This window comes from Scomber scombrus, chromosome 23, assembly GCF_963691925.1.
Source record: "Scomber scombrus chromosome 23, fScoSco1.1, whole genome shotgun sequence".
In the NCBI taxonomy this organism is placed as follows: Eukaryota; Metazoa; Chordata; class Actinopteri; order Scombriformes; family Scombridae; genus Scomber; species Scomber scombrus.
The window spans coordinates 16,503,832-16,529,614 of record NC_084992.1 but is presented as its reverse complement, the minus strand read 5'-3'; the positions used below and the strand labels follow the sequence as shown (position 1 = coordinate 16,529,614).

The window sequence follows — 25,783 nt, the reverse complement described above, 5'->3', positions numbered from 1 at the left end:
GGATGACCAAGATTTCAAAGGATACTCGACAAACTCGATAGGGGAACTCTTTAGCGTGTCCATGCCTTTCGTTTCCACGAATGACGACATCTCAAAGAATTTCCTCCTCTCTGGTGGACAGAAAGGCAGGAAAATGACTCAGACAGATTGTAAATGTTATGGTAAATGAGTAAGGGCGGTAAAAAAAAATGTCGTCACGGGTACAGAAATTAAAATAATCAATGTGCGACAAGACATCATTAACCATAAATGAGTCCATTCAGCCAGCCTGTCATCCTAATGAGCGACATAAGAGAGGTTATTAGACCTAACGAGGCTTGTCCACCTCCCGCTCACACACAGTTTCTCTCACTTCTCTGTACACAAAGTCAGCGCTTCTTCCTGTCCTGTTATCGCTTGCACACGCACACACACACACACTTACTGTTTGCCACCTCAAAGGTCTTAAACTTGACAGGCTCGATGTAGTTGACGAGGGTCGACATCTCCTCTGTGGCGTTCACCTCACTGCTGGCTGTCCCCTGAGAGAGGCAGATACCACTAATCCATTAATCAGCCCATCAGCCAATCAAACACTCCATCAGTGTCTGCTCTGGATGGCTCTTACCTCATCAGAGTTCGGTTTTTTCAGTTCTGTCACCGGCTCGTCATCTTCGTCCTCCTCGCTCTCTCCCTCACCTCCTGGATGGATTGGATAAAAAAAACACTTATTATACAAAACCTGCTGGGCCGTGCACCACATTAGCAGCTTTTCTAATTAAGGAATCAATATCTCATTTGTACTCCAAACCCACCGATGGACTTGCGAGGCTCTGAGTCTTTGACCAATCTCTCAGCCAGCTTCTCCTCCCCATTGGACAACAGCTGGCTCCCCTCGCCGTCTGTCAAAGGGCAGTCTACACAGAAAATATCGTCTTATCTTTGCATGTCTATGCCAAGTAAAATGTTAGCATAAATCTTACTTTTTGTTATTTCTTTCTGCATACTGGCATGACTTTGCGTACCGTTGTGAGGCGACGACTGCTCCTCCAGCTCTCTGCGTCGAATGCTGCCACCGCTGGAGGGCCGATGGTGGTGCTTCTTCTTGTTTTTGATGAGAATCTTCCCCATCATCTCCTGCGGCGAGGGGAGCGCCTGCCCAGGTATCAGCTATAGATTTAGAAAAAGAGCATATTAAAGCAGATCTGTGCAGCGACAGCCGTTAAAATATAGAATTATATCACATAAATTGCAATTCTCGCCAACTCACTGCTAGATTCATTTAAACATGGTTGGAAGGATGAGCAGGACTAGAACAGAAACTAATCTGCAACCAGCTATAGAAAAAAATCAGGGATGTGACAAGGACATTATAAAACTTTTGAAAGAAAAGATCAAGGGATGAAAGAAAAAAAAGTGAGGAAAAGAGAACACATCCCCCTTAATGTACTTTCTGAGATGAATAACAGGACTAAGAGTGATCATGAGGTGCTCAGAACAAGGTCACCGTGGATTGTGCGGTCTGGCAGCCACAACATATTATCAGAATTTAGCCCATACTAAAGCTTCAATGTCACAGGAGTCACAGGGCTGACTGCAGCGTTTTATAACATCAGCCCTCAAAGCAGTCTGATTCAACAACAGCTTTACTATCTTACAACTACGGATTGTTGTCTCTTTGAAGGTTTTCACACTCTGCCCTGCGATTTACCCTCAAATGGATTTATCCAAGCCGACTTGTTTATTACATAAAACTGGAATTGTTGTATTTTTTAACCTGCATTACACACAAAGACAGGCCTTATCTAAACTACATAAACCAAAACTATTCTCAAAATATCTCCTCCTTGTGTCTGAGCTCTAAATATACTGATATAAATATAGGTTTCATTCATGAGCCTTTTTTTTGGAAACCCTACTTAATAATAGAGGTGACAATTATTGTTCACTGTTGCTTTTCTAAATGTAGTAATGTCAACTCATTACATAACATGTTTGTATAATGAGTCTAAGACCATAGTTGTGAAAACAGAGAAGTCCAAGAGGCTTGGAAAAGTGTATCACGAGTTAAGTTTTCGTACCAAATCAACAAAAATCATGAGCTGATCTGCATATCACAAGCTGTTTGATCATATGTGATGGTTTTTTAATGCGATTACCTCCATGACTGTAGATTAAAAAAAGATATTAATGTGTTGTTGTTTCTCCTTAAGCAATGATACATCATTTTCAAAACCATTTTCATGATATTACCGGATATTTCTCCAGTGGATCAATGAGCAGGGCGTCTCCAAATATGGTCCTGCAGTACTCCGCCATCTTGGCTTGCTGCTTGGCCCTGACGGAAAAACGGTTTAAATTAACCCTCAACAGAAACCCAACACGGTACATCATCAAACTTCCATTTTTAACAGCACGTCTTGGTGAATATTTTTGTTCAAAGCAGTGAATTTTGGTCAGCAGACTCCACAAACTGCTGAAAAACCTCACTCATATTAACAACTTACGAATCTACGTGGTTTTCAAAGGACAGGATGACGGGGTACGGCGAGGTCTTGAAAGCGCTCTCTGCTATCGCTTCAATCACCTCCTGCAGTCAGTATAAAGAGTCAGACAATTAAAAAAGAGCTCTACTGAATTAAAGTTACATGATCTTCTCAACTTATTGTAACAAACATGCTATTGAATGAGTGATAATATGGATGCTCAAACACACCTTGAAAGGTATCTCAGTTGTCATGGTGAACCCGTGGGTGATGTACGGCTCCTCGTCTGGCGGTCGGCCCTTCCAGCAGTCCAGCTCGACGCAGCGACAGCCGGTCAACAGCACCTGTCTGTACATCTCTACTGATGATAGACCGGTCAGCTGACCCACTGAAGACAGACAGATAGATAGAGGGATGGAGGGAAAGATGAATTAATATCCTCAAGTTAGACACATTGAGATATTGATATTAAAAATCGTTGGTGTGAGTGTGTTTTTACCCGTGAGGTATGTGTTGTGTGAGGAGTTGATAAAATAGTGAGACAGCGGTTGAGTCATATCGTCGATTACGTCCAGCCTCTCGGGAGGTGTAATGGTGTTTTCTTCTCCTCCTAAATACCGACTGAAAGCCTGCACGCTGATCTGGTCTGCAAGAGAGACAGAGAAGGACAGATGTTTTTACCTGTTTTTAATATTAACTTTTAAATGGACTGATCAACGGATGCTATATCAAATATCACATGATCTGCTATAACTGACCCAAAAAAAACAAAAGGTTTCTGTTATTGAGACAGGAGTGATGTGAACACTGTGGGCGGGATCGTGGATCATCTTACAGATTCTGGCTTAACAGTGTCCTAGCAGAGAGGCACATTATCACCAGGGTTCTGCATGTCCCCCTGTTTCATACACATTATCCACAGATGATCACAGAAAGACACGTGAAGGGACATTTCATCCAATTTGGGAATGATTTCCACATTCAGGATGCATTCGGAATATTATATTTTCAGTCCATGTCTGAGGATTTTTAGAAAAGATCAACATCTGCTTCAACTTTGCTGTAATCAAATTCAAAGATATGAATTAAACCTATAAACCTGTAAATATCTGATTGCTGCTATTGCTGATAAACCTCATGTCAGGAGAAACAGATATTATCTAGCTGAAGATAGATAGACCAATCTGCGCCCCAAGCTTTTTATCTAGCAAAATTATATAATCTCTATAGTGCTGTCGTTTGGTTGTGCAGGTTAGGAAGGTCACTTTCTTGGAGAGAGCTTGATGTCCTTTGAGAAACACATTAAAAAGGCAAAAGAACCGAGGGGCTGATTTAAATTCAATGCAGCTATTCATGCTTCATTATCCTATCTATCAAAAGTAAAGTCATTCTCCATGTCAGATCCTATGAAGTCGTGATGGTGTATGTACCAGTGTGGAAAATAAACTGCAAATTCAATTTCCTCTTTGTGTGACGTATGGAGGTGAAATGGTTTTTCAAGGAAATTTAAATCAAATGATGAGATGAAACGTTCCAAAGCGATACATAAATATTCATCCTATCAATTGCAGTTAATAAAATAAACTTTACGCAACACACACACACACAGTCAGCCACACACCTCTCTCCAGCTGGCTGGTGTTGGTCTCATATCTCTCCATGATCTGTCGGACCTGTTCTCTTTTCAGCGGGGGGTACAACACCTCGTTCAATCTAGAGTCTCGCTGCCTGTGGTTGATGAAGTCCGTCAGCTGGTCCAAAGAGATGAACGGCTTCCTCTTGGATCCACTGAGGCGAGGAGAGAAGCAACATTTTTTTTTAAGTGTGCGGTCACTTATTTGGCATATTGCCGGAATGACTATGAGAGCAGCATTTTGTGCTCATGTGTTCCTCAACTTCCAGTGTAATAAAGTGCTATTTATGCATTTGTCACACCTTTCTTCAAAGATGCTTTGTATCTCAGACCGGAGACAGAGAGCGTCAAGAAACTTCTGGAAGGCCTCCCATGTTAAATCATCTGGCTTTATTCCCTCTGACTGCAGACAGAGAGCAAAATGTTAAAATGAAAGAGAAACAAGGAAGAAATGAACAAATGTAGGTTAAACACATGTAAATGTTGGGACAACTGGGTTTTAAAAGGATCAAACATGTCAGTGTCAGTAAAATCCTGTTCTGTTCTCTACTACTGATTCCACAAACATTCAAGTCCTGCTTTGTTGCTTAATTTCCTCAACAACAAAGTGGGTCAAATGACTGTTATTTCCTGTTTCCTTTATAGGGTTTTTTCTCACTGAATTTGTTAGATTGACAGATTTAGAGCTGTGTGCGGAGCTGCGAGGAGGTCGACACAGTGACAGAACGGCCTGGTGGTTACGGGAACAGTTTGATCCTGTTAACAGTCGGTCGGCCTCTCTGCAGCCATCTGCCTCCAGCAACACACCAACGCATAACTTACAAGCCCATGAGTTGTCAAAAAAACACAAGACACACTTATTCTAACTTATAAAATACTGTTAACCCTATAGAGTGAAGATAATTGCGCTTAATAAAGCACCACATAACATTGATGACACTGTCAGTTGTCTTTTTCCTCTGTGTTCTTCTGTGTAGCCAGCAGGAGGCACCAGAGTACAACAATACACAGAGAAATGCTGACAGTGCAGTTTGAACAAACTCGTTTCTTAATTCAAAAAAGCAAAGTCTTGTGACTCCAAACTGATTTTTAGAAAAGATAACACTGACTAATCAAGACACAGGAGACGTTGTTTTACCTACCAAACCACAACCCTGCGGTACCTTAACATACAGATACAAGTAGAGATACTGACAATATAATAGATAAAAACACATGACTAGCACTTCTACTGGATTCCCAGGTTTGAAAGAATGAATGAGGGCATGACTTTCAGTGTTTTAATAACATCTGCTCTGTCTGGAAAGAAAATGCCACAGTTTAAGGAAACATCCAGTGACTCAACAGTGATTTTGAAAGTAAAACATATAAGGTAAAATTAAGTTCAGCTTGCCTAATAACATTTAAAGGGTCACGAACCCTAACCCATAGTTTTGTTTTGATTTTACTGCTTTCTAAAAGAAAAAAGAAAAGTGCAACTCTTATCGACAGTTAATTAAACCTGGACAAATAAAACCAACTTCCTGCATGGCTAGATACTACTAGAGATAAGTTACAATTTTTTCTTCGTAGACCCCAATATGTGATCCAAAATGGGCGTGAACGATTTTGAAAAAAAAAACTAATTGTGATTATCTTGACTGTAGAATATGATGTGTCCAGGACATTTCTGTGACATTACAAGATTTAATTTAAAATGGTATTTTTGACACACGTTTCGCCTTTAACAAATATTGAAACCCCTGTGATTTGAAGATATGTTTTGGGATTTTTTTCCTTATATTTGACAGTTGACTGTGGAGAAGCAGACAGGAAACAGGGGGCAAAGTTTATGACATGCTACAGGGGTCTCCAGGTGGACTCGGTCAGGGACACTGTAGATATGTGGCATGCACTGTTACCATTGGGCTACCACTGCACTAGAGTAGCTCTCCAAATCTTGTTGTGTAGCGATGTACAATGACAGTAAAGGCATTCTAATTTCTTCTTCTAATTTAACTTTTTTAACTGTCTATGCATTCATTTCCACTAAGTGTTACTTTTAGCTCATTATTTCAACAGTTTATCGGTCGCTTTTCATTTCATCATTACTAAAAAAATCTCTTTTAGCACACAATTGTAACTTCTCTGCTCACTTACTAACTACTTTTCATGTCGTGTCAATATCGATATATGGCTTAACATTTGGCGTTTTGGGAGGTGTGCTTATTGACTTTTTGTCAATAGTTAGATGAGAGGATTGAAAGCACTCTCATGTACAGTACATATAAAGCTAGAGCCAGCAGCTAGTTAGTCAGCTTAGCACAAAGCCTGGAAACAGAGGGAAACAGCTAGCCTTCCTTCTGTCCAAAGATAACTAAATCTGCTTAGCAGTACTGCTAAAGTTGACCAAATAACACATTTTATCTTCTTTGTTTAATCCAGTCAAAACCACAACAGAAAAAATTGCACTGTAATGCTTACAGGAAGTTAATTAAATAACTTATACGATCCTATAAGCAGTTTCTTCCCTTCCTTGTACTCAAGAAGCATGCAAAGAATGCAGCGTACCCCCGCTGGGGAGACTTTGCTACTTTAAAAAAATGTTGTCATGTATGAACACATATCTCCAGTTGCCAGTCAGTGATTGCTTTTGATGAGTACCTTGTTATTTACGAGGCCGCACTGCTCCAGAGCCGTCTCCACTCTCTTTTTATCTGAAAACATCTTGAGAATACTGAAAGAAAAGAGTTTAGAGAGATAACAGTCAGTGTTCAAAGGAGTTTTATCACCACGCAACATTTATTTTTCTCAACATGAAAATCAAACACTCAAACAGAGTCTGAAAGGATTACGACTGACACAAATGACAAAGGGGAACATGACCAAAACATCAACAGTGAGCAGAGATAAACTAGTCATGAGATGAAAAGTGAAAGAGAGATAGAGAAGAGGAAAAGAAAGAAGAAGTGGCTTTTAAAAGTCTGCTGCTTTTTTTAAAAAAAGTGGCTGGTGTGTGTTTCTCACTTCTTCACTGGAATCTTCCCGTCCTGATTCACCTGCAACTTTAACTTAGTGTACCTGAGAGAGACAAAGAGATAGAGAAGGCTTTAAAAAATAATGACCTAAACATCTGCAGCTGCCTAATGTCAAGATAAGACACACAAGTTCTTACGCTTTGAGGAGGAAGGTGTTCCGCGATGAATTCTGGGAGAGTATGTTTGTGGCCAAAGTGAACAGCTCATCTGTCCAAATCTGGAAACACACACACACGGACAAGAACGAGAAGATAAAAACAGAGTTGTGCGACTGCTCGTCTCATGTCGAAACTAAGTGAAACAGTTTTTTCCTATATACAACACACAAACACACACACACTCAGAGGAAATAATCCGTCTTTACAACCCCTAAACACGCGCATACACATGCCTCTATGTCAACATCGTAAAGTAAGTAATCAAGATACGGCCTGAGGGGGGAAAAAGGGAGAAAAAAAGGAAGACAGAAAGGCAGCAAAGGACATGTGTAAGTTTAAGTCATTTGATTATGTACAGATGATGGGATGATGGTGGTAGTTTCCATGGTTACCTTGGCTGTGTCTTCCTGCATAGCCTGGAAGTTGAGATAGGAGGTGTTGACCAGGTCGTTTCCATAGACGACGGTTACCAGCTTCCCTTCTACACTGTCAGCCTTACCGCAGCCGAGCACATCCCGCACCTTGTGGTCCTGACACACACAGACACACACACACACACACTTACTTACACTTGTGTACTGTTTAAGACATTTTATTTACACACAGCGTGACAGAAACAATATATTGACTCCAACTCTGCTTTGACTCTACAAACTCTTGTGTAAAAAGAGCCCTACCCACTCTTTGTCCATCTCTCTGTCTGCTGAGGACAGTAAATGTGATGCATGTGGTCGAGCACTCTGATCTAATTAACTAAACGACTCTTTCTTCCTTTGTAGACTTCTCTCTCTCTCTCTCTCTCTCTCTCTTTCTCTCTCTCTTCCACCAGCTCTCGCCAACATCCAATGTCTCTCCAATTATGCATTCTCTCCATCACTCGCTCTCTCTCTCTATCATTCCCATTAAATGAATTAACTTAGATGACTGTTTATGAATAAAGATACTGCCAAAACCACTGCACAAAATGTACATTAACATAACACAGGAAGCAAGTTTAAAGGGTTGGTTCGCCCTAATTGCAGTACACTTCATCATTGCATTTCTAGTGGTATCTAACCATGCAGATCATTCTGAGTTTCTCCCTCCACCACAATACAATTATGGAAAATTAAATTTCATGTGGTCAATCATCATTTTCATTAAAAAAAATGTCATTTGAAGAAACTAAAGAGAAATGTGTCTTCCTAGAAACAGTGTCTTTTCTTCACTAAAGATAATCCACAGACCTCACCATCAACAGTTTTTCTTTGGAACAACTGTTTACCAAAGAAATATTCCCTGTTAAGCTGTAGACAGTGTGGTCTGTGGATTCTCCAGAGTGACAGAAACATTGTCTCTGGATATAAATGTTGTTGAACTTTAAAAACTTCAATAAGTTATTTGTTGGCCACCTGGGGCTACAAAACTGTGTATACAGCATTGACATATTAACATCTAAGAGTTGATAAAGGGAATTTGTTGGCATCACTTACTGGCACATCCAGCAGATGCAAAGTAACATCAGCATCTATTTGGAGTCGTGTTTTCTGGCTATCTGAATGCAATTCTGCTCTGTTTTTGGTCTCCACCATTTCCTGAGGGAAATATCTGGCTGTTGCAGCTAAATGCTCGACTATATTCACTGGCTAGTTGGTAACGTTGTCTGCTCTTTGTTAAAAACAGCTGCATCTGTAAATGAGACAGATGAGAGCAGTGGGATGAACCAACACAGTAAAGCTGATGTACAAAATAATGAGTTGAGATGCTCAGATGCTCTGCAGAGCTGAGAAGGAACAGCAGTAAGTTGATAATCATCAGTGGGTTCAACATGGCAACAATCTCTTTCACACGACACATAGTCATTTGATCCACTGTTAACATTAACATTGATTATAGCAGCTTTAGAAGGAATTTTTCAATGTTGTGAGCAACACAAACATAATTTGAGCAGGTTAAACCAAAACTATTTCCATGACTAGATACAACAGAGACCATTGAGAAGTTTTTTTTAATAATTTGAATGTACTGTCCCTTTAAGCACTCAAATATGGTGATGTTTTATGTTGGCCAGCAACACAGAGCAGCAAACACTGTTGCATCATTTTTTTTTTTTTACCAAAATGATTCACAAAAGCTTGCACCATCCAACACAACCATGAGTTTGAGCCATTCACCACTAATGCCAGACTTTATGTTAGTGTATCTACCAACCACATTTAGGCTCTTACACAACGACTTCCTCGCCAACAGTCACTGGTTATATCACTTCCTGTCTGACAGTCCATCTGTCAGCAGGCTCATTAGCACTCTGTCACCTTTGCACCATCAGCTGAGAGAGGAAACACTCACGTACAGCACACACACACACACACGCACCCTTTTGGTGACAGTCACACTTGAGCATCACATATCTGCTCAGAGGACAGTGATTAACAGCAGGAGGTGACAGCTTAAGTTCAATGGGTTCTTTACATTGTCAAAGCAAGTGTGAAATAAAAGCAAGATAAAGATTGTGATTTTGCAGTTGAGACAATATACAGATAAGTTAAGATGACTTAAAATAAAACAGAATAATGTAGAAATTACAGTTAAAAATATACAAATAAACAAGGACTATATAAACACTGTAACAGTTTTTTTTTTTTAAATAAACAGATTTGAAGATACATGTTCTATGTGAATGTACAGTCTGACCGACGATGGTTATCTCTCTCTCTCTCTCTGTCTCTCCCTCTCTCTCTCTGTCTCTCTCTCTCTCTCTCTCTTTCACACACACGCACACACACAATACCAACCTTTGGTAGCTTGGCGTACTTTCCTGTTCGGGTGTCCCTGATGGTGCTGATATCCAGAATCTCCACCTCCTAAAACACACACAAATGTCAGAGGTCTTGTGTCAGCAGTGAACCTCCCTTGTTGAGTCATGGATGTACAGGAAAGAAATTGAACATTCATCAGTAATGGATATATAATTATATTATTTTGACATATTATTCAGTATCACTGTTGCAAATCAGGGAAATAGGAAACAGCAATTATGAAATGTTTATGAAAAAAAAAGTGAACAGGAAATGTACTGTAGCTGATAATGGGGGCGAGCATGTTGATGCGCCATATTTTCTGCTGTTTGCACTTAATGCAACAAGCCTTAAGTAGGAACACTGATGGAATAAAAGTATTCTTTTAGATGGATGGGAAAGAAGAAGAAGAAGAAAACTTGAACAAAGGTCGGGAGTACAAATTAATTCCTCAGGCTAAAAGCTTCTGCTCTGTCTAGCTTTTCACCTCCCTCCATTAAATCCTCTTTTATTTCTCTTTATCAGACTCCCTGGATTCTCCGGACATAAAACACAACCGTTGACATACGAACTGTGTGTGTCTTTGCGTGAGTACCGTGGAAAAAACAGAGAGAGAAACGGGTGATATTTAGGGAGAACGTTTGAACAAGCGCTGACACATAACGTTCACATATCGTTGTGTTACATTATTACGCATGCAAATCTGCTCCATGCGCCCCCGCACACATGCACACATATGCAAATGAGCGGAACACACACAGAGATGGCAGCAAAAGATGCGCGCAACGTTACAGCGAGTGAGGATTGATTCATTCATAACCTGGAGGAGAATGTCTTACAGCAGTACAGAAGAAGCAAAGGGACGGAAATGGGAGGGAGGAGAGTGAGGGAGGGAGGAGAGTGTGGTCATAAACCCAGCCATAAACACAGAGGAGCACGCTCTGTAAATATTTGTTTAGTGCTTCACTCTTAGCTTTCTTAATACATCCATGTCACTCATCTCACCACATCTTTTTTTTTCTTCCAATCTCTCTCTTTCACTCTCTCCCCGCAGCTTGCCGTGGCACTTGAATATTTTTTAGGCACGTTATACATTTTTCTTTCTCCATTCGAAGTCGTTTCATTAATAAGAAAAACAAGTCGTGTTTACATCTCTCTTCCTGTTACTCTTTGTGTCAGTCTGCAACTATTTGTCAGATTGTAAAAGGTCTACGTGTCTGTGTCTTTCTCATGTCGGACTCATATTCTCTCTACAAAAATAAACTCACTATCCTGTACTTTGGTATTGAAACTCACGTCCTTTTCATTCCTTCTCTTCGTTACATTACTCTATCTGTGATGTCATCCCCCTGCAAACTGTCCACTCCCCTGGGATTGGCCACGAGTAAAAAAAGGTCAAAAGTGTTAGACCAATGGGGATAAACTCTGTCTCAAAATGTGTCCTCTGATTGGCCTGTGGAGAATAACTTACTTCCTGGGGGAATAAACCGCTTCTGGGTCTGTAGGACGCGCACACATGCACAACCTCCTCCTCTCCCACAGGCCGTGGTTTCATTCTACCATTACCATGGTGACTCCTTGGAGACCACAGTAATGAGACTACAACTTTGTCTGCCGCCTGTGTGTGTGTGTGTGTGTGTGTGTGTGTGTGTGTGTGTGTGTGTGTGTGTGTGTGTGTGTGTGTGTGTGTGTGTGTGTGTGTGTGTTCTGACAGTTAACGTTTTCTAACTGGCTAGTATCACTAGCCCTGAGAAGACACACACACACACACACACACACACACACACACACACACACACACACACACACACACACACACACACACACACACACACACACACACATATGCAGCAATATGTACACAGGCATATCCTCGACCTGCAGGTTCCAACTTGTGAAACATCCTGACCTGTTGAGCAACACAGGGTGTGCGTATGTGTGTGTGTGTGTGTGTGTGTGTGTGTGTGTGTGTGTGTGTGTGTGTGTGCGTGCGTGTGTGTGTGTGTGTGTAGGTGTGTGCATGTGGAAAAGGCTTTCAAGTCAGTACACATTAAATTCATGTGACACAGAAGCCTGAGCATTTCTTCACGAACGAATTGTCACTCAGGACGAGCACAAATGTGTCAGCATGTGATCAGAAAAGCGGGTGAAGTGATACGTGTGTGTTTTTGCCCATAGTTGTGTATCCAAGCACACGACAGGGCGCATGTGCCTGCGGGAAGGTCGGTCATCTCCGAGAGCACATTCCTAACATATTCCGGCCTTCTGCTCAGTTAGCGTGCGTCTCTGTGTGTGTGTTTCAGTGTGTAATATTTAGCTAGTCATGGCAGCTATACTGATCCATTCATCTCAGTGTTAAACCCAAACACAGCTCCCTCCATTTATCACTCCAGACTCAGCTGAAGGCTCATTATGGCTCCAAATTACTCCGGGTGAGAGTTTTCCAGGAGTCATGTTGTGATAAACTGCTATAATTTACTTTAATTTACTGTGTTTTGGTGCAGTGAAGAACTTTCTCTCAGCCTGCCGCAAGTGCTCCTGCCATAGTGAGTGATTTCCTACATTTCCCAGAATACACTCCCACAGCCCTTCTAGTAACTGCCGTGAACTTGCCGCACTCAGGCCTTAAAACTGTACTTCCGCTATCTTATCCCTGTAATCCACCCTTCACTCAAAACAAACATATACAGCAATGCTTCCCATCCTGATTCACCTGCATACAGCAATGGATTCCAGTCTATAGAGCATTGAAGAAGTTAATCATCCTCCTTCTTTCACGGAGGCCGTACCAAAATCATCACCGCTTATGTTATAGATCTTCTTTTAATCAACCACAGACGCACTGATCCTATCTCTTACAGCCAAACAGTGGTGTATCATATAATCTGATGAAACTTTCACTATTTATTTAGTTAGCCTTCATGCAACTCAGTGTAGAGATTCAGCCACTAAATGGACCTTATGGGGAGGTTGTTTTCTCAGCTGCTCTTTCCCAGATCAAGAATGAGCTGTGAACCTCAGCTTTAAAGTCAATACGGACAACACATCTATAAGCGCTCCGAACAAAAATGGAACGAAGGTGGAAATTTGAACACTCGTGACAACTCGGCAAAGTCCAACCACTGAAGAAGATTATGTGATATGATCGAAATGCTCCAGAAGCAGCTACTCAACGGACCTTGTGGTTTAGAGTGTTTTCACATGTTAATTCCAAGGTCGACTTTAAAGACATTTCCGGGAATTAGAGTCACTCATTGCTACAGTGTGTTTGACTGCAAGCCAGAAAGGTTCAATCTTAAAATACCAGAACAGTACAATATGTACTGTATGTACTTTTAAACTGCGATATTATACATTTTGTGGAGCAGCAACACATGTGATAACAAGATAGGAACGCTTGTTTTTGGCAAATCCACTGACTTAATTCATTACCTGACAAATAAGGTAATTCATCATAGAGTATGTTTACATGTAAACTAGCAGCTCAGTGTTGAGTCTTATCATGGTTTTTGGCTCTTCATGAGATGTGGTGTTTACATCATTGAAGAAATCTCGTTATAAAGCTCTCTGTGTGCATGATTCTGACATTATCCAGGTTTCTAATCATGTAGTTTGTCTTTGACTCCTCATCGTTTGTTCCAATCTGTTCTTTCTGTACTGAAGGAGTAGCTGCAGACGTACATTTACAGATATGGGAATAGCATTGATAATTTCTTACACAGCAGCCTTCAGTTTGTTGTGTTAATCTTGCGTTCCTAAGTGTTTCTTGATCCAGTATTTAATAGGTCAGTCTATATTTAGGCGCTAATCACAGGTACAGTATGTGTTTTCTGCACTTTGATTAGGCAATCATACACTTTCACATAGACTCCTTTCCTTCCTTCATTTCTCTGATTGACTTCCCACTTCCCCTCCTTCCTCCTGCCCCCGCCACTCACCTCCATTCATTTTCTCCAGATTGGTGAAATATGAAAGGGCAACAAAACAATCACGAGAGCGCCACTCCTTTCCTGTGACGCGCCTGCGTGTTCATTTGAAAGATCACTGCAGCTAAATATGTCTCAAATGACCAAATGACCAATCACGGCTCCTATCGAATGGCACATGATGACGGCATATAGGAAACCGATCCTCCTGAACACACACACACACACACACACACACACACGCATATACACACTAACGAGCACATTGCCAAGACAGCGTGCGTCTCCACCCTTTACTGCTTGGCTGTGACCCAACTGGCCAATCAGAGCTGAGAAGTCAGCGACAGAGCGAGGAGAGGAGAGGAGAGGACAGAGTGGACAGAAGATGGATTTAAAAGACAGAAAGAGTGAAGAAGCAGAACAAAGAGAACGTCAAACTGTTTTATGGTTGGGATGGGAGAGTTGACAAGGTGTTTAGAGAGAGAGAAGGAAGGGGACACTTAATATCGCTGTGAAGCATGGGGCAGTTCTATAACTCTGTCTCTGTGTCTGTGTCACCTCGTAATATTTCCTCTCGTGTTTATCAATAGGATCACACTCTCCCGTACCGCCTACGCCCCTTCTTTATCAGTTTATCTTTGTGTCACTCTTTCCTCCTCATTCAGTTGTTTCATATTTCTGTTTCTAGAGTCTGTACAGGGAGCAAATGCAGAGAGAGTAAACATGAGGGAGAGTACATTAACATTTACATTGAAGCCACTTAGCCTAAACTCTCATCCGTAATCTGTGAAATGTCAAAATCTATAGAGAAGAGGAAAAGATGTCGAATGCACAGGGAGGGAGCAAAAACATCATGTATAAGACGATAAAGCAAAAAGAAAGAGGGGCATCGATAAAATACACACACACATATAAACAAAGCAGTATTAGCAGATGTCTTGAAGTACATATAAGTACAGTCAGGAACACACTCACACACACACACACTGCAAAAATAGTTGCAGCGATCATCAATCTCTCACAAAACACAAACACACATAGATCAGTGGGGGTGAACTTCCAGCACAAACACGCATGTGTGGCCGCCCACTGCACACAGAAATACTCCCAGAAAGACAAGACATGAAAAGTAAAAGGAGAACACAGGAAGACAGTAGAGGCATAGTTCAAAGGAGCAGTTCAACATTTTGAAAGGACACTTATTCGCTTTCTTGTCTACAGCACTTTTATGCCTGGACCTTGAATAAAAAGTAAATACTGTAAGCATCACCTGCTAAATGCCTCTCAGTGAAGAAATACTTTTTTTAGGGGTAAAACAGAAGGTGAGCGCACTCCAAACTGGAGGTGAAGGTTGAAGCAGAGAGTCAGTGTTTAAACAGTCAGGGATGTTTTCAGTGGACAGTTTTGGAAATAATTTAACCCCCTGCCTTCACTTTCTAATAAGTCTAGCTAAGCGACAGGTTTGTTTAAACTGGACTAATCCTTTAAAGTTGCATGGATTTTCAGGCCTGCTGCTGATATACACAGAGGGAAGTTTCATTAGCTAAGCAGAGAGAAAAACAGCACACACACCCACGCACACACACGTATATAGGAACACACATTTTGGAGGAAGCATCTGCATCGGACAATGGATTTGATACCGAGTGGTTTCTCAGTTCTTCATATGATGAAAAACTCCTTTTTTCTCATTACTCATTTCTATGCTTATGTGTGCGTGTGTGTTTGTACAGCGGTGCAGTGTATGTGTGTGTGTGTGTGTGTGTGTGTGTGTGTGTGTGTGTGTGTGTGTGTGTGTGTGTGTGAGAGTGAAGGAGAGAGTGAGAAAATGAAGAGCGTTCTGCCATGTGCACTGAGAGATAATGTCAACAGAAAATCAAACATGTGACCGAGCGAAATACAGAAACCAAAAGAAAAGAGAAAGGGGGAGGAAGCTGTCACATTATCGACAGGCACACTCAACTTCCCCTGTGATCCACTGACTGGGTGTTTACCCAAAAAAATGACCCACAGTGCATGTGTGTGTGTCTGTGTGTGTGTTATGTAAACCCACTGTACCTTAAGAATTCTTTGTGGATGTTTGACTCGAGCCACAGAGATAATCTCTGATAGATCTCTACTTACACCTGCCAACAATTGTGCCACTAACAATTCAGCGGGCTCATTTTTACACACACACACACACACACACACACACACACACACACACACACACACACACACACACACACACACACACACACACACACACACACACACACACACACACACACACACACACACTATAACCAGTTCAGTTGGTTATAGCTCTAAATATGTGCTTATATTTCTAGCTTATCAAAAGTGTGAATAATTTCTTGCTCAGAATCAGTTGAGAGGATCAATAGATCCAGGTGAGTATGGAGCTGGAGCCATAAGCCAGAAAAGTCGTTTCCCTGTTTCCATATGAACGTGCTATCATCGTCTCATCTGATGATTCTGATCGCCGCGTCCACTCATTTCCACACCTCCAGCAACTCCAGTAACGCACAGTATCTGGTGACGCTGAGGCAGCTCCCTGGCGTGTTTGTTAAAATCACAGGTAACAACTAACATACTAAAGCAGCGTTTGTTTGTGGTTTGTGGGTGTTTGTGTGTGTGTGTGTGTGTGTGTGTGTGTGTGTGTGTGTGTGTGTGTGTGTGTGTGTGTAAGTGTGTGTGTCGCCCCTCAATCTGGTCCAAGTATCTGAAATTAATTTACATCTGTTAGCCGGCTAAATTGGTGCTTTTGTTCTTGCATCCCTGGGGGTAAATGTCTGAAAGCTCAGGTGCTATTGTCATGCTATTGACACAATCTGTACATTTTGGAGGGAGGGGGGAAGGGAGGGAGGAGGGGGGGAAAGAGAGATGGGAATAAGGACAGAAGGACATAGAGAAGAATTTGGAGAAACGGGGAAATGTGGAGGAGGAGGAGGAAGAACAAGAGGAGGAGGGAGGGGAGTAAGAAGAGGGGGCAACAAAATTCCCCAAAACCCCCATCTCCTCGTCTGAGCAACTTCCTGCCCACTTTCCCACGCCAAGAGAGAGAATGGGAGATTAGAAGTGTTGTTGCAAGAAATTAAGAAGCAATAACTCCGGGGAAAAAAGGGGGCTATGTGAGAAAATGCTTTGATGAGGAGAAGAAGAAGAAGAAGAAGGGAGGAAAGCAAAGGAGAAAAGAACTGAGATGGTGAGAAAAATGGAGATAGCGAGACGGAAGACAAAGGGCAAGAAAAGATGGAGAGCAGAGAAGGAGGAAATGTCATCCTTCAGTTTATATAAGAGGGACAACTTCTGCCTCATGTGCCTGACAGCTACCAGCTGGCCTGAGACAGAGAGACATGGGGAAGGAAAGGGTGGAGAGAAAGACAAATTGAAGGTGGATTAGCAGTGTAGAAACAGGGTAACAGCCAAACATCCCAAGTAAAACAAAGCGGCGGGGAGGATTAGCTGCTGTGCCAGGTGCATTTCAGATCATCCTGCTGTGGCAGGTGAGGCGGCACTCCACCCCGGATCTGCTCAACAGCATTATATCAAAACGCTTCTGTTCGTTTATTGGAAACTACATTTTAGCTGACAAATCATCTGTGCTGGCAAAAGCCGTGTGGAAAATTTTTGCAGAAATGTTTTTGAACAGGGAAAGGAGGTGCCATGAATAATATCTGGCCTGGTTAGCACAGGTTGGCTTTACACGCTGTCTTGTTCTCTGAAACACGTCACATTTTTATGTCCTGTTTATTCTCTGTAACACGTTTACGTTTCCAGTGAAGGAAGTGTTAGAAGGAAGTTTGATTGACAAGTATAAATGAGAAACCACCTATCCAGAGCCAAGGACGTAGAATTATAAACTACAATATAGGACCGGTTAAACCTGTTAGAAACACGCACCTGAGTATTACAACTAAAAATCATTGAACCACTTTTAACTTTAAAACACATTTTAAATTAGTCTTTCTTTTTGGGAGTTTCTCTTGATGATGGTTGAAGCAGAGAGCAATTAAGAGCTTTTTTACTTTGGCAGGTGTGGCTCAAAACAGGCTGACAATCCTGAATAAATGAGTGGAGAAATATGACAAATGCAGGTGTAATACTTAACAGCTAATATCCTCTCATGCACTGTAACATAAAACTGATTGATTGATTGATCAATTTTGGCTTAGATAGGAAAAGATTCCCCCATCCACGGAGCACAAGGAGTCAGTGAACGGTTTTGGCGAGAATGGAAGTTATTAGAATCACATGCTGAGGCCTTCACAGTCACTAGATCTCAACCAAAGTGAACACCTATGGGAGGTTTTGGACTCATTAGTTAACCTGAATTGTGGCTTTTCACTGGCAGAAATGTGGGATTAGGTTGCAGGAGTTTCCATGGATGATTTGAGGACTCTTGTGAATCTGAGATGACGACAGTGAGTAATCCTTTAATAAACTGAGTTGATCAATATGATGGATTGCAAGCTGTATTGCAAATGTAAAGAGGGAGGTGGAGGAGAAAAAAGGACACACAAAGTGAGATTAGCAGGTGTCTGCAAGCATATTGTATGTTGTAATAGATATGTGGGATTTGGGATGTGCGTGTGGGTCTTGTGTAACCATCGGTTACTGGCATCCACTTTGCATTTCACCTCAGCAGGACTCAACCCAACAGAAAGTACACCGGTTGAGGTATTAGCTTTCCTAACTTGGATGCCATGGAGGTCAGTGAAGGGGTTGCAGCAGGTTTTTATTCCTTAGATTCCTTAAACACAACAGGAGACTGTTAATGTTAGAAACATTTTCCTGAAAGAAAAAAAAGGGTTTCTGTGGTCTAAATCATGTCTACTCTGGGCAGCTGCCGGACATGAGCAGTTTTAACTTTTTCTATGTTTGGAAACTGGTGAAATATGCACTGTTTAATTAAAGCTACCACTTGGAACAAACCTGCCTTGAGACAGAATAAATTAGTAATGCAGGAGTATATCTCTCCAAGGTGCTACATCAAACAGTATCAGCCATGTTAAACTAACACTCAGCGTGGCCTGGAGGTTATGTTAGTGAGTCCTGCCTTCATTACTTTTAAATATTTTTGCTAAAATCAACTCCTGTGTACGCCGCTCGATTTATCCAAGCGGAGCGCCCAGGCAATGATACTGTCATAAATCACAAGAGTGCAGCTGCAGAAATGTGTTTCAGAGCATATTAATAAAAGCTTTATCTCGATGTGCAGATAGTGGACAGCGATTTAAAAAGCCAGGAAAAGAAACGAGGAGAGAATGAAGGACCGTGAGTGAAAAGGAAAGAAAAAGTGTGCAAATTGGTGCATGAGGGGTGTGTCTGCCTCTTTCACTGCCAAGCCACTGTGTGCATGTGTGCATATGTGCTTGTGTGCGTGCATGTATCTGTCAGCAACAGTTGGTTGTTATCGCCACTGACTCAAGCTTTATGGGAAATTCTGGGCACTTGAGGACGGACACACACACACGCACACACACATGTCAGAGGACTTGTAAGCGGAACCTTGTAACAGTACACAAAGATTTAGAGGGAAAGATAACTGGGAGAAAACAGGAGGAAAGGATAGAGGCAGGAGGGAGAGAGAGAGAGAGAGAGAGAGAGAGAGAGAGGGGGGATGTTGAAGATTACTCTGGAGAGATGGAGAAAAAAGATAAAGCAGACTGGTAGAGCAGGAAGAACATTTTTTCTCAAGAAAAGAAGATGGAATTAAGGAAATGATCTCAAAGAAAAGGTGTCAAGGAAGAGACAGATGAAACATAACTGGCAGAGATTCCTAAAAGGGGAAAAAAAGTTAGGCCTAACAGGAAGAAAGAAAATGGACAGATGACAGGATATAGGACTAAGCCAAGACGAATATCTGAAGAAAAGGTGAAAGGGCAGACATTCAGATGGATATACAAAAGGAGGCAGGATGGGAATGAGACAAACCAGATTTCAGAGTAGAAGGATAAAAAGGATGATGGATAGAACAAGAAAAAAGGCTGAAACGTGCTTGAACGGATATTAACTATAATGGTTAGGAGCTTTTTTCCATGACACACCTGCATTTTAACAGGTGTGTCAAAAATGCAACGTCAGTGCTGCTGTGTCCTTCTCACCTTCAGTTCTACTCGCTGATCATTGGCACCCTGAATTCCCCCCCAAAGCATGCACGTATTGGTCTTGATCGCAACCGAACGGAAAGAATCCTCAAGTTTAAGCAACAGACGTCAGACCAAGCTGAAAACTCAGTTGACATCTTAAGTCATAAGCAGAGCAGAGCAGCGAAAAATAAAAAACTGCACTGGAGATCAAATATTTTGGGTACCGCTATTCAGAGAAATGGGTTCCATCCAGAATACCCTTGTCATCTGTGTAAAAACGTATTAACTGTTCTCATTAATAATAGCTGGATATCTGTGTTGCCGTGTCCTCTTTCTTTTCGGCTCCGGTTCGAAATCTCCGGGGGAGCCACAAAGCTGAATTAAAGCTTCACTTCGGGAAAAGCTGGAATCACAGTCACCTTGAAATAAGACTTTGTTGTGTATCTAGAAATTCAGGTGTGCTTATTCTCACACTGGATCAGGGCAGGGGGAGTTTCAGGAGACGGAGAGCGAGATTCGAGGAGAAGCCGACTGGCAGGTTTTTCACTCCTACTGTCCTGTTGTTCTGAGACAGATCTAAACCTGCGTCACTGCCGAAATTTGATACACAGAAATGTTGAAGAAACAGCAGCTGTGAGACACTCTGATTGACAAGTTTTCTTTGGGAAGCACAGGACAAAAACACAGTGGTAATCTTTAACTTTAAATTACTGATGTGCAACTTTTTGGACATTAAATAAGCTACCAGCTCATGCCAATCTCTGACTCTGTCTACAGTACATGCCTAATCAATACCCATACTTGTCTGTGACTGGCCTTAGCTGTCTAGATGTTTTAAGGCGTTCCATTTACTGTGGTCAAGGCCAACAGAGAGCAGCATTTCGGCTCCCGAAGTAAGAATAGTGGCCACGGTCCAGCTCGGCCGCGCCAACATTAACAAATATGAAAAGCTGCAAGTATTGCGGCACACAAGGCAAATGAGGTGGCACTGGTGCTGCTTTTTTTTTTTTCTCCAACATTTCCAGGGAAGCAGACGGAAGTTGTCTTTGTAGTTTCTAGATAAAAATCTGACACAGCAATATGAAAATGAAATGATTTGCATGGCCGCACACAAGTAAGCAAACATATCACAGTCCGTTTAAGAGATGTTTCACTTAAGATTTCTGTAATCACGCTCAAGAGGGATTCAGAAGATGATGCTTTGCCTCTGCAGTTTTGTCCCCATTTCCTGTTCTCTTTTTCTTGCCTTTTGTGACTTGTTGTCATTCTACAGCAGATTTAAGGGATGTTACCAATTAACCTCTTCTTTCAAGCTGCGTGTCTTTCTAAAACCAAATACAGCCAGCTTGTAGAGAGGCTTCATCATCATGTTGAAAAGATTTAATGACTGGCGGTCTGACTCTTTGCTAAACAGTGTCACAGTTGCACCTCAGGCGACAAACGGCCTATTATCTCAATACCACACACACTCGCACGCACGCACATACACACACGCATGTGCCGTCACATGCACAAACAAGACACCGGGATAAAACTGAGCATTTAAAGTCTCTGTGTATTACATGAATGCACATGAACACATGCGGACACACGTGCAGGCGGACAGTGACACGTACTCTGGCCCAGATATACACACTTGAACAGACAATACAGCGCGCACACACACACACACACACACACACACACTCCAAAACATGACACAACGCAGTGATAATATTGGCTATCAGTAGGTCATTCCATACATGCCTTTTGGATAAATAGACAGCCAGAAATAAAGCGAGAGATGGTGTGTTGGAGAGACTGAAGGAGAAAAACACAGAGGGGGGGGAGAGGAGAGAGAGAGAGAGAGAGAGAGAGAGAGAGAGAGAGAGAGAGAGAGAGAGAGAGAGAGAGAGAGAGAGAGAGAGAGAGAGAGAAAGAGAGAGAGAGAGAGAGAGTGTGAGAGAGAGATTGGGGTGGGGGAAGTGGGGAGCTAATTGAGTTGCCCTGAAATGTCATTTGATCCAAGAGGCCTCACAAAATGTTCTGACTGGGCCAAATATAAATATATATATATATATATATATATATATATATATATATATATATATATGGACAGGATAAAAGGAACATAACAAATATAGATTAAGAGGAAGAGAAAGAAAAAAGGAGAAAACACATACAGGCTGCTTTGTCTATGGGATGTTTTCTATGAACATTTTTACAAATTCCTCATTCCTCATTAACATAATTACTATTTATTTGATATTCAAATGCATATTAAAATAATACACCTTTAATACATCTACACTGCACGACCACACATCTTTCTAAAAAAGCCACATCCTGCTTACTCATTCCTTCTGGCTAATTATGTCGGCTAAATGCCCAAAATGTAAAATCCAATATGACTGGACTAATGGCTTACGCACAGTCACCAAAGATAGGGAGGAGAGGGTGGTTGTTGGGAAGAAGGAAGTATAGATATATAAATGGAATGAAATTAGCTGGTGGACTAGAAGGATGAAAACCACAAAGACATCCACAAGGAAGAGGAGGTAAACATGAGCGGGACAAATTGATGAAATCCCATTTTGGCTGAACTAATGGACTGGATAAAACCACAGTAAGAGACAAAGAGACACAAAAAGAGAAGAGGAGGAGACAACAATTGAGAAAGAGAGCTGAAAGTAGAAGGGCTGTAGCTATGTGGTGGACGTAAAGTAACACATAACTATAATATCCATACTGGCACTGATGTTGGTACATTTAAAAATCCATTGTGGTCTGTTTCAGAGTAGCCCATCTGTGTTTGATCATGTCTGTGTTTGTATGTTATTTGCGAGATGGTCAACAAATTGGCCTAATTTAAGACCAACCAGTGTGTGTGTGTGTGCGTCTCTCACCAGGTTGGACCCTCCAGTCCAGTACAGAAAGAATCCATCTGGGTCAACTCTCAGTGTTACCAAGGTGGGGGGGCCGCTGTTAGGCTCCTAAACAACAACAGAAATAGAGCCATTAGAAGGACAGACACAAAATAATATCCATCTACCTCTCACACACACACACACACACACACACGCACAAACAGTTGCACATACAGAGATAAAGTGAGCCTCAATTTTATAACCAGTAGCTGCTGAAGCCTCTTAAAGGAAAATTGCAGTTTAGTTCTGGTCATCACTTCTAGAAGTTGTAACCGCAGTAATTGCAGAAACAGGACAGGATGCAGCAAGAAACAGATGACAGCTGTCAGACAATCAGGCAGGTTTCAGTCAGATTACTTCAACCACTTTATTTGGAGGTAAAACTGAAAGTAAGCACACCTGTGTTTCGCACATCTAAGGGATATACGGTAGGTGCAATTGGAACCACGAAGTTGGTCTGTAAACTGTGATGGATGTTTACAACACATCTAAAACCTGTCTACATGTCATGCTTCGACAACGGCGAGCACAGTGTCATTCAAATTCATTCAAATAGATATTCAATGTGTAATAATCTATTGAAATGATATAAGCACAATAGGCCATGCTGTGTGCTCCAGTGGCAGGTGTTCATAAAGTGCAGTCTGGGCCGATTGTATAACCTGTCATTTTTACAGTAAACTAGGCTATAATAGTCTTTGCTAATGCAAAATTATGAAAACTAGCAAGACATGCTCAAAAGATAATCACGATACCAAATCATCTGAGAAATAATGGGGGGGAGGTCTACTACAACTGCCTCTGAAAACTACACATTATACAGTACCAATCAGAAGTTTGGACACACCTTTCCATTCACTGCAATGAGAAAGTGTGTCCAAACTTTTGACTGGTACTGTATACTCCTACAGTTGTGGGCTCGCTTCTACTTGGTCATCCATACATTTAAATTTAGATGTGTCTTCTTGTCATCAGCAGACTTATTTAGTTTCCATGCTGCACTTAAAGCAGCTAACTTCTGGTGTTATCAGCTGCTGCAGAAGCCTCACTCTTTACAGATGTCTCATGGCAACTGAGAGGGACCGTGTGATATGACATAAGCTGTTAATGGCAGGAGTGGCTGTAGATGTGGTTTTACAACGCCTTACCATTATGAGATTGTAGACAGACAGACAGGGATACTGCGTTTGTGCACGCGTGTCATGCAAACGGCTGTTTTGATGCTGCAAACCACATAGTTTGGCCAACATGAAGATCTCATTCATGTGCAGCATAATGATGGCACAGGGGCCAGCACCAACATGTCATTAGCATCATTACGGGGTCATACGTAAGATACCACGATGCCAAACACGCACACACACACACACACACACACACACAGTAATTGCAGTGGTGGGCGGTCATACTCATGGCCTAACAGACAAACATGTCGTCCAGACCGTCCTGGGAAACAAAGATGATGATCCAGATTGTTTATTATTATAGTGACCAATGATTCATGTACACATGTTATCAATATCAGTATCATCATCACGTCAGATGGGAAAAGAGCAAATTGCCTGGCAACCCACAGAAAACTTTCCCACTGACATACTATCAGAGGAAATACATTTTCAAAAACACAGCGCACAAACTTCAAGCCGCTGACCACATACAGAAGGTATTTTCTAATGTGGAGCGGAGCAAATTTTAACAAAGCTCATACGTAGATGGTCAAAGGTTCATGTTGAGCACATAGAGTAAATATGCAAACATGGACTAAGCCAAATGTTGAGCATATGAACAATAATTCAAGGCTGAAGCCTTCAAAGTCGGCAAAACAAACACAGTCGCAGTATAAATGAACAGATGCTAATATGTTTCACAGTGACCTCAATGAACTGGGACAGTGAAGCAAAGACAAATTAGACAGTTAATTTATAGAGCTCCATAAAGACTATTTTACTGATATGTACTCATAAAACTTATGCTTGACATTAATGGATTTTTTTCTTTTGGACTGAGTCAGTATAGTAAGTCTATATGCTGAGCGTAAGGTGCAACTTCTCATCTATCTATAGCCAGAAAAGCAAATAAGAGGATTTCCCAAAATATCAAACTTAACACAGACTTCTGCCTCATTCCCTGTTAAATGTACTGTTCATCCTACAAATCCTACAGCCTGACCAAGATCTCTCTCGTTTTATTTCTGGCTCTCTAAAAACACAAATAGAACAATAAATATATATCAAATATACATACAATTCTGCCTCTATAACAATATATATATATATAAGCACACTAATCGGACAACACCAATATATCTGCAGTAGGACAATATCAGCCAATAATATTGCCCAACCGATATATCAGTCAGGCTCTACTACATTCTTGTTGCATCTTTAACAGAACATACCTTGAGTTTAGGCTCCAAGGTGGGCTAACAGGGAAAGGGTTAGTGGGAAAAGTTAGGTGTTTGGATTGGGAGAAGGATAGAGGAAAAAAAGAGAGTGGGAAAAAAAGAAGTGAGGAACAGAAGTAAGATGGATAAGAATTAGGTTAAAAGACAGGGTGAGGATTGAAAAAAAAAACAAAAACAAAAGACAAGGTCAGGAGAAGAAGAAAAGTGCATGCAATCAAAGTCTTGTGTCCAACCACATCATGAGACCTTGAGACTTTGATAAGCAACAGTAAATATAGTCTTCTTTTTTTTGGACTTTTGTTTATGAGACTACTTTTATTACTTTAGTGCTTTCATGTAAAACCCAGTGAAAGTATGACAGCTTAACTTTAATTTCAACTTTCAACTGTGCATCCCTCTCTT

The 25,783-nt window shown here is 41.4% G+C and overlaps 1 protein-coding gene across 3 annotated transcripts in view; it reads right to left on the bottom strand.

The window, feature by feature from the left end:
• plcb3 (phospholipase C, beta 3 (phosphatidylinositol-specific)) overlaps positions 1–25,783 on the bottom strand; it is a 62,134-nt gene that overhangs the window by 12,615 nt on the left and 23,736 nt on the right. For 2 of the 3 annotated variants that reach the window (XM_062445435.1, XM_062445434.1), the window contains 17 exons: positions 22,957–23,043; positions 10,048–10,116; positions 7,666–7,803; positions 7,253–7,332; positions 7,105–7,158; positions 6,742–6,814; positions 4,401–4,501; positions 4,087–4,253; positions 2,965–3,111; positions 2,696–2,853; positions 2,487–2,569; positions 2,233–2,317; positions 1,005–1,149; positions 795–896; positions 608–681; positions 425–521; positions 26–110 (listed from right to left, as the gene is read on the bottom strand). In XM_062445435.1, coding sequence (XP_062301419.1) covers positions 26–110; positions 425–521; positions 608–681; positions 795–896; positions 1,005–1,149; positions 2,233–2,317; positions 2,487–2,569; positions 2,696–2,853; positions 2,965–3,111; positions 4,087–4,253; positions 4,401–4,501; positions 6,742–6,814; positions 7,105–7,158; positions 7,253–7,332; positions 7,666–7,803; positions 10,048–10,116; positions 22,957–23,043 — 1,745 coding nt within the window. Of the gene's footprint in view, positions 1–25; positions 111–424; positions 522–607; positions 682–794; positions 897–1,004; positions 1,150–2,232; positions 2,318–2,486; positions 2,570–2,695; positions 2,854–2,964; positions 3,112–4,086; positions 4,254–4,400; positions 4,502–6,741; positions 6,815–7,104; positions 7,159–7,252; positions 7,333–7,665; positions 7,804–9,480; positions 9,987–10,047; positions 10,117–22,956; positions 23,044–25,783 lie in introns of those variants that run through there. The other variant, XM_062445436.1, reaches the window with a different exon arrangement.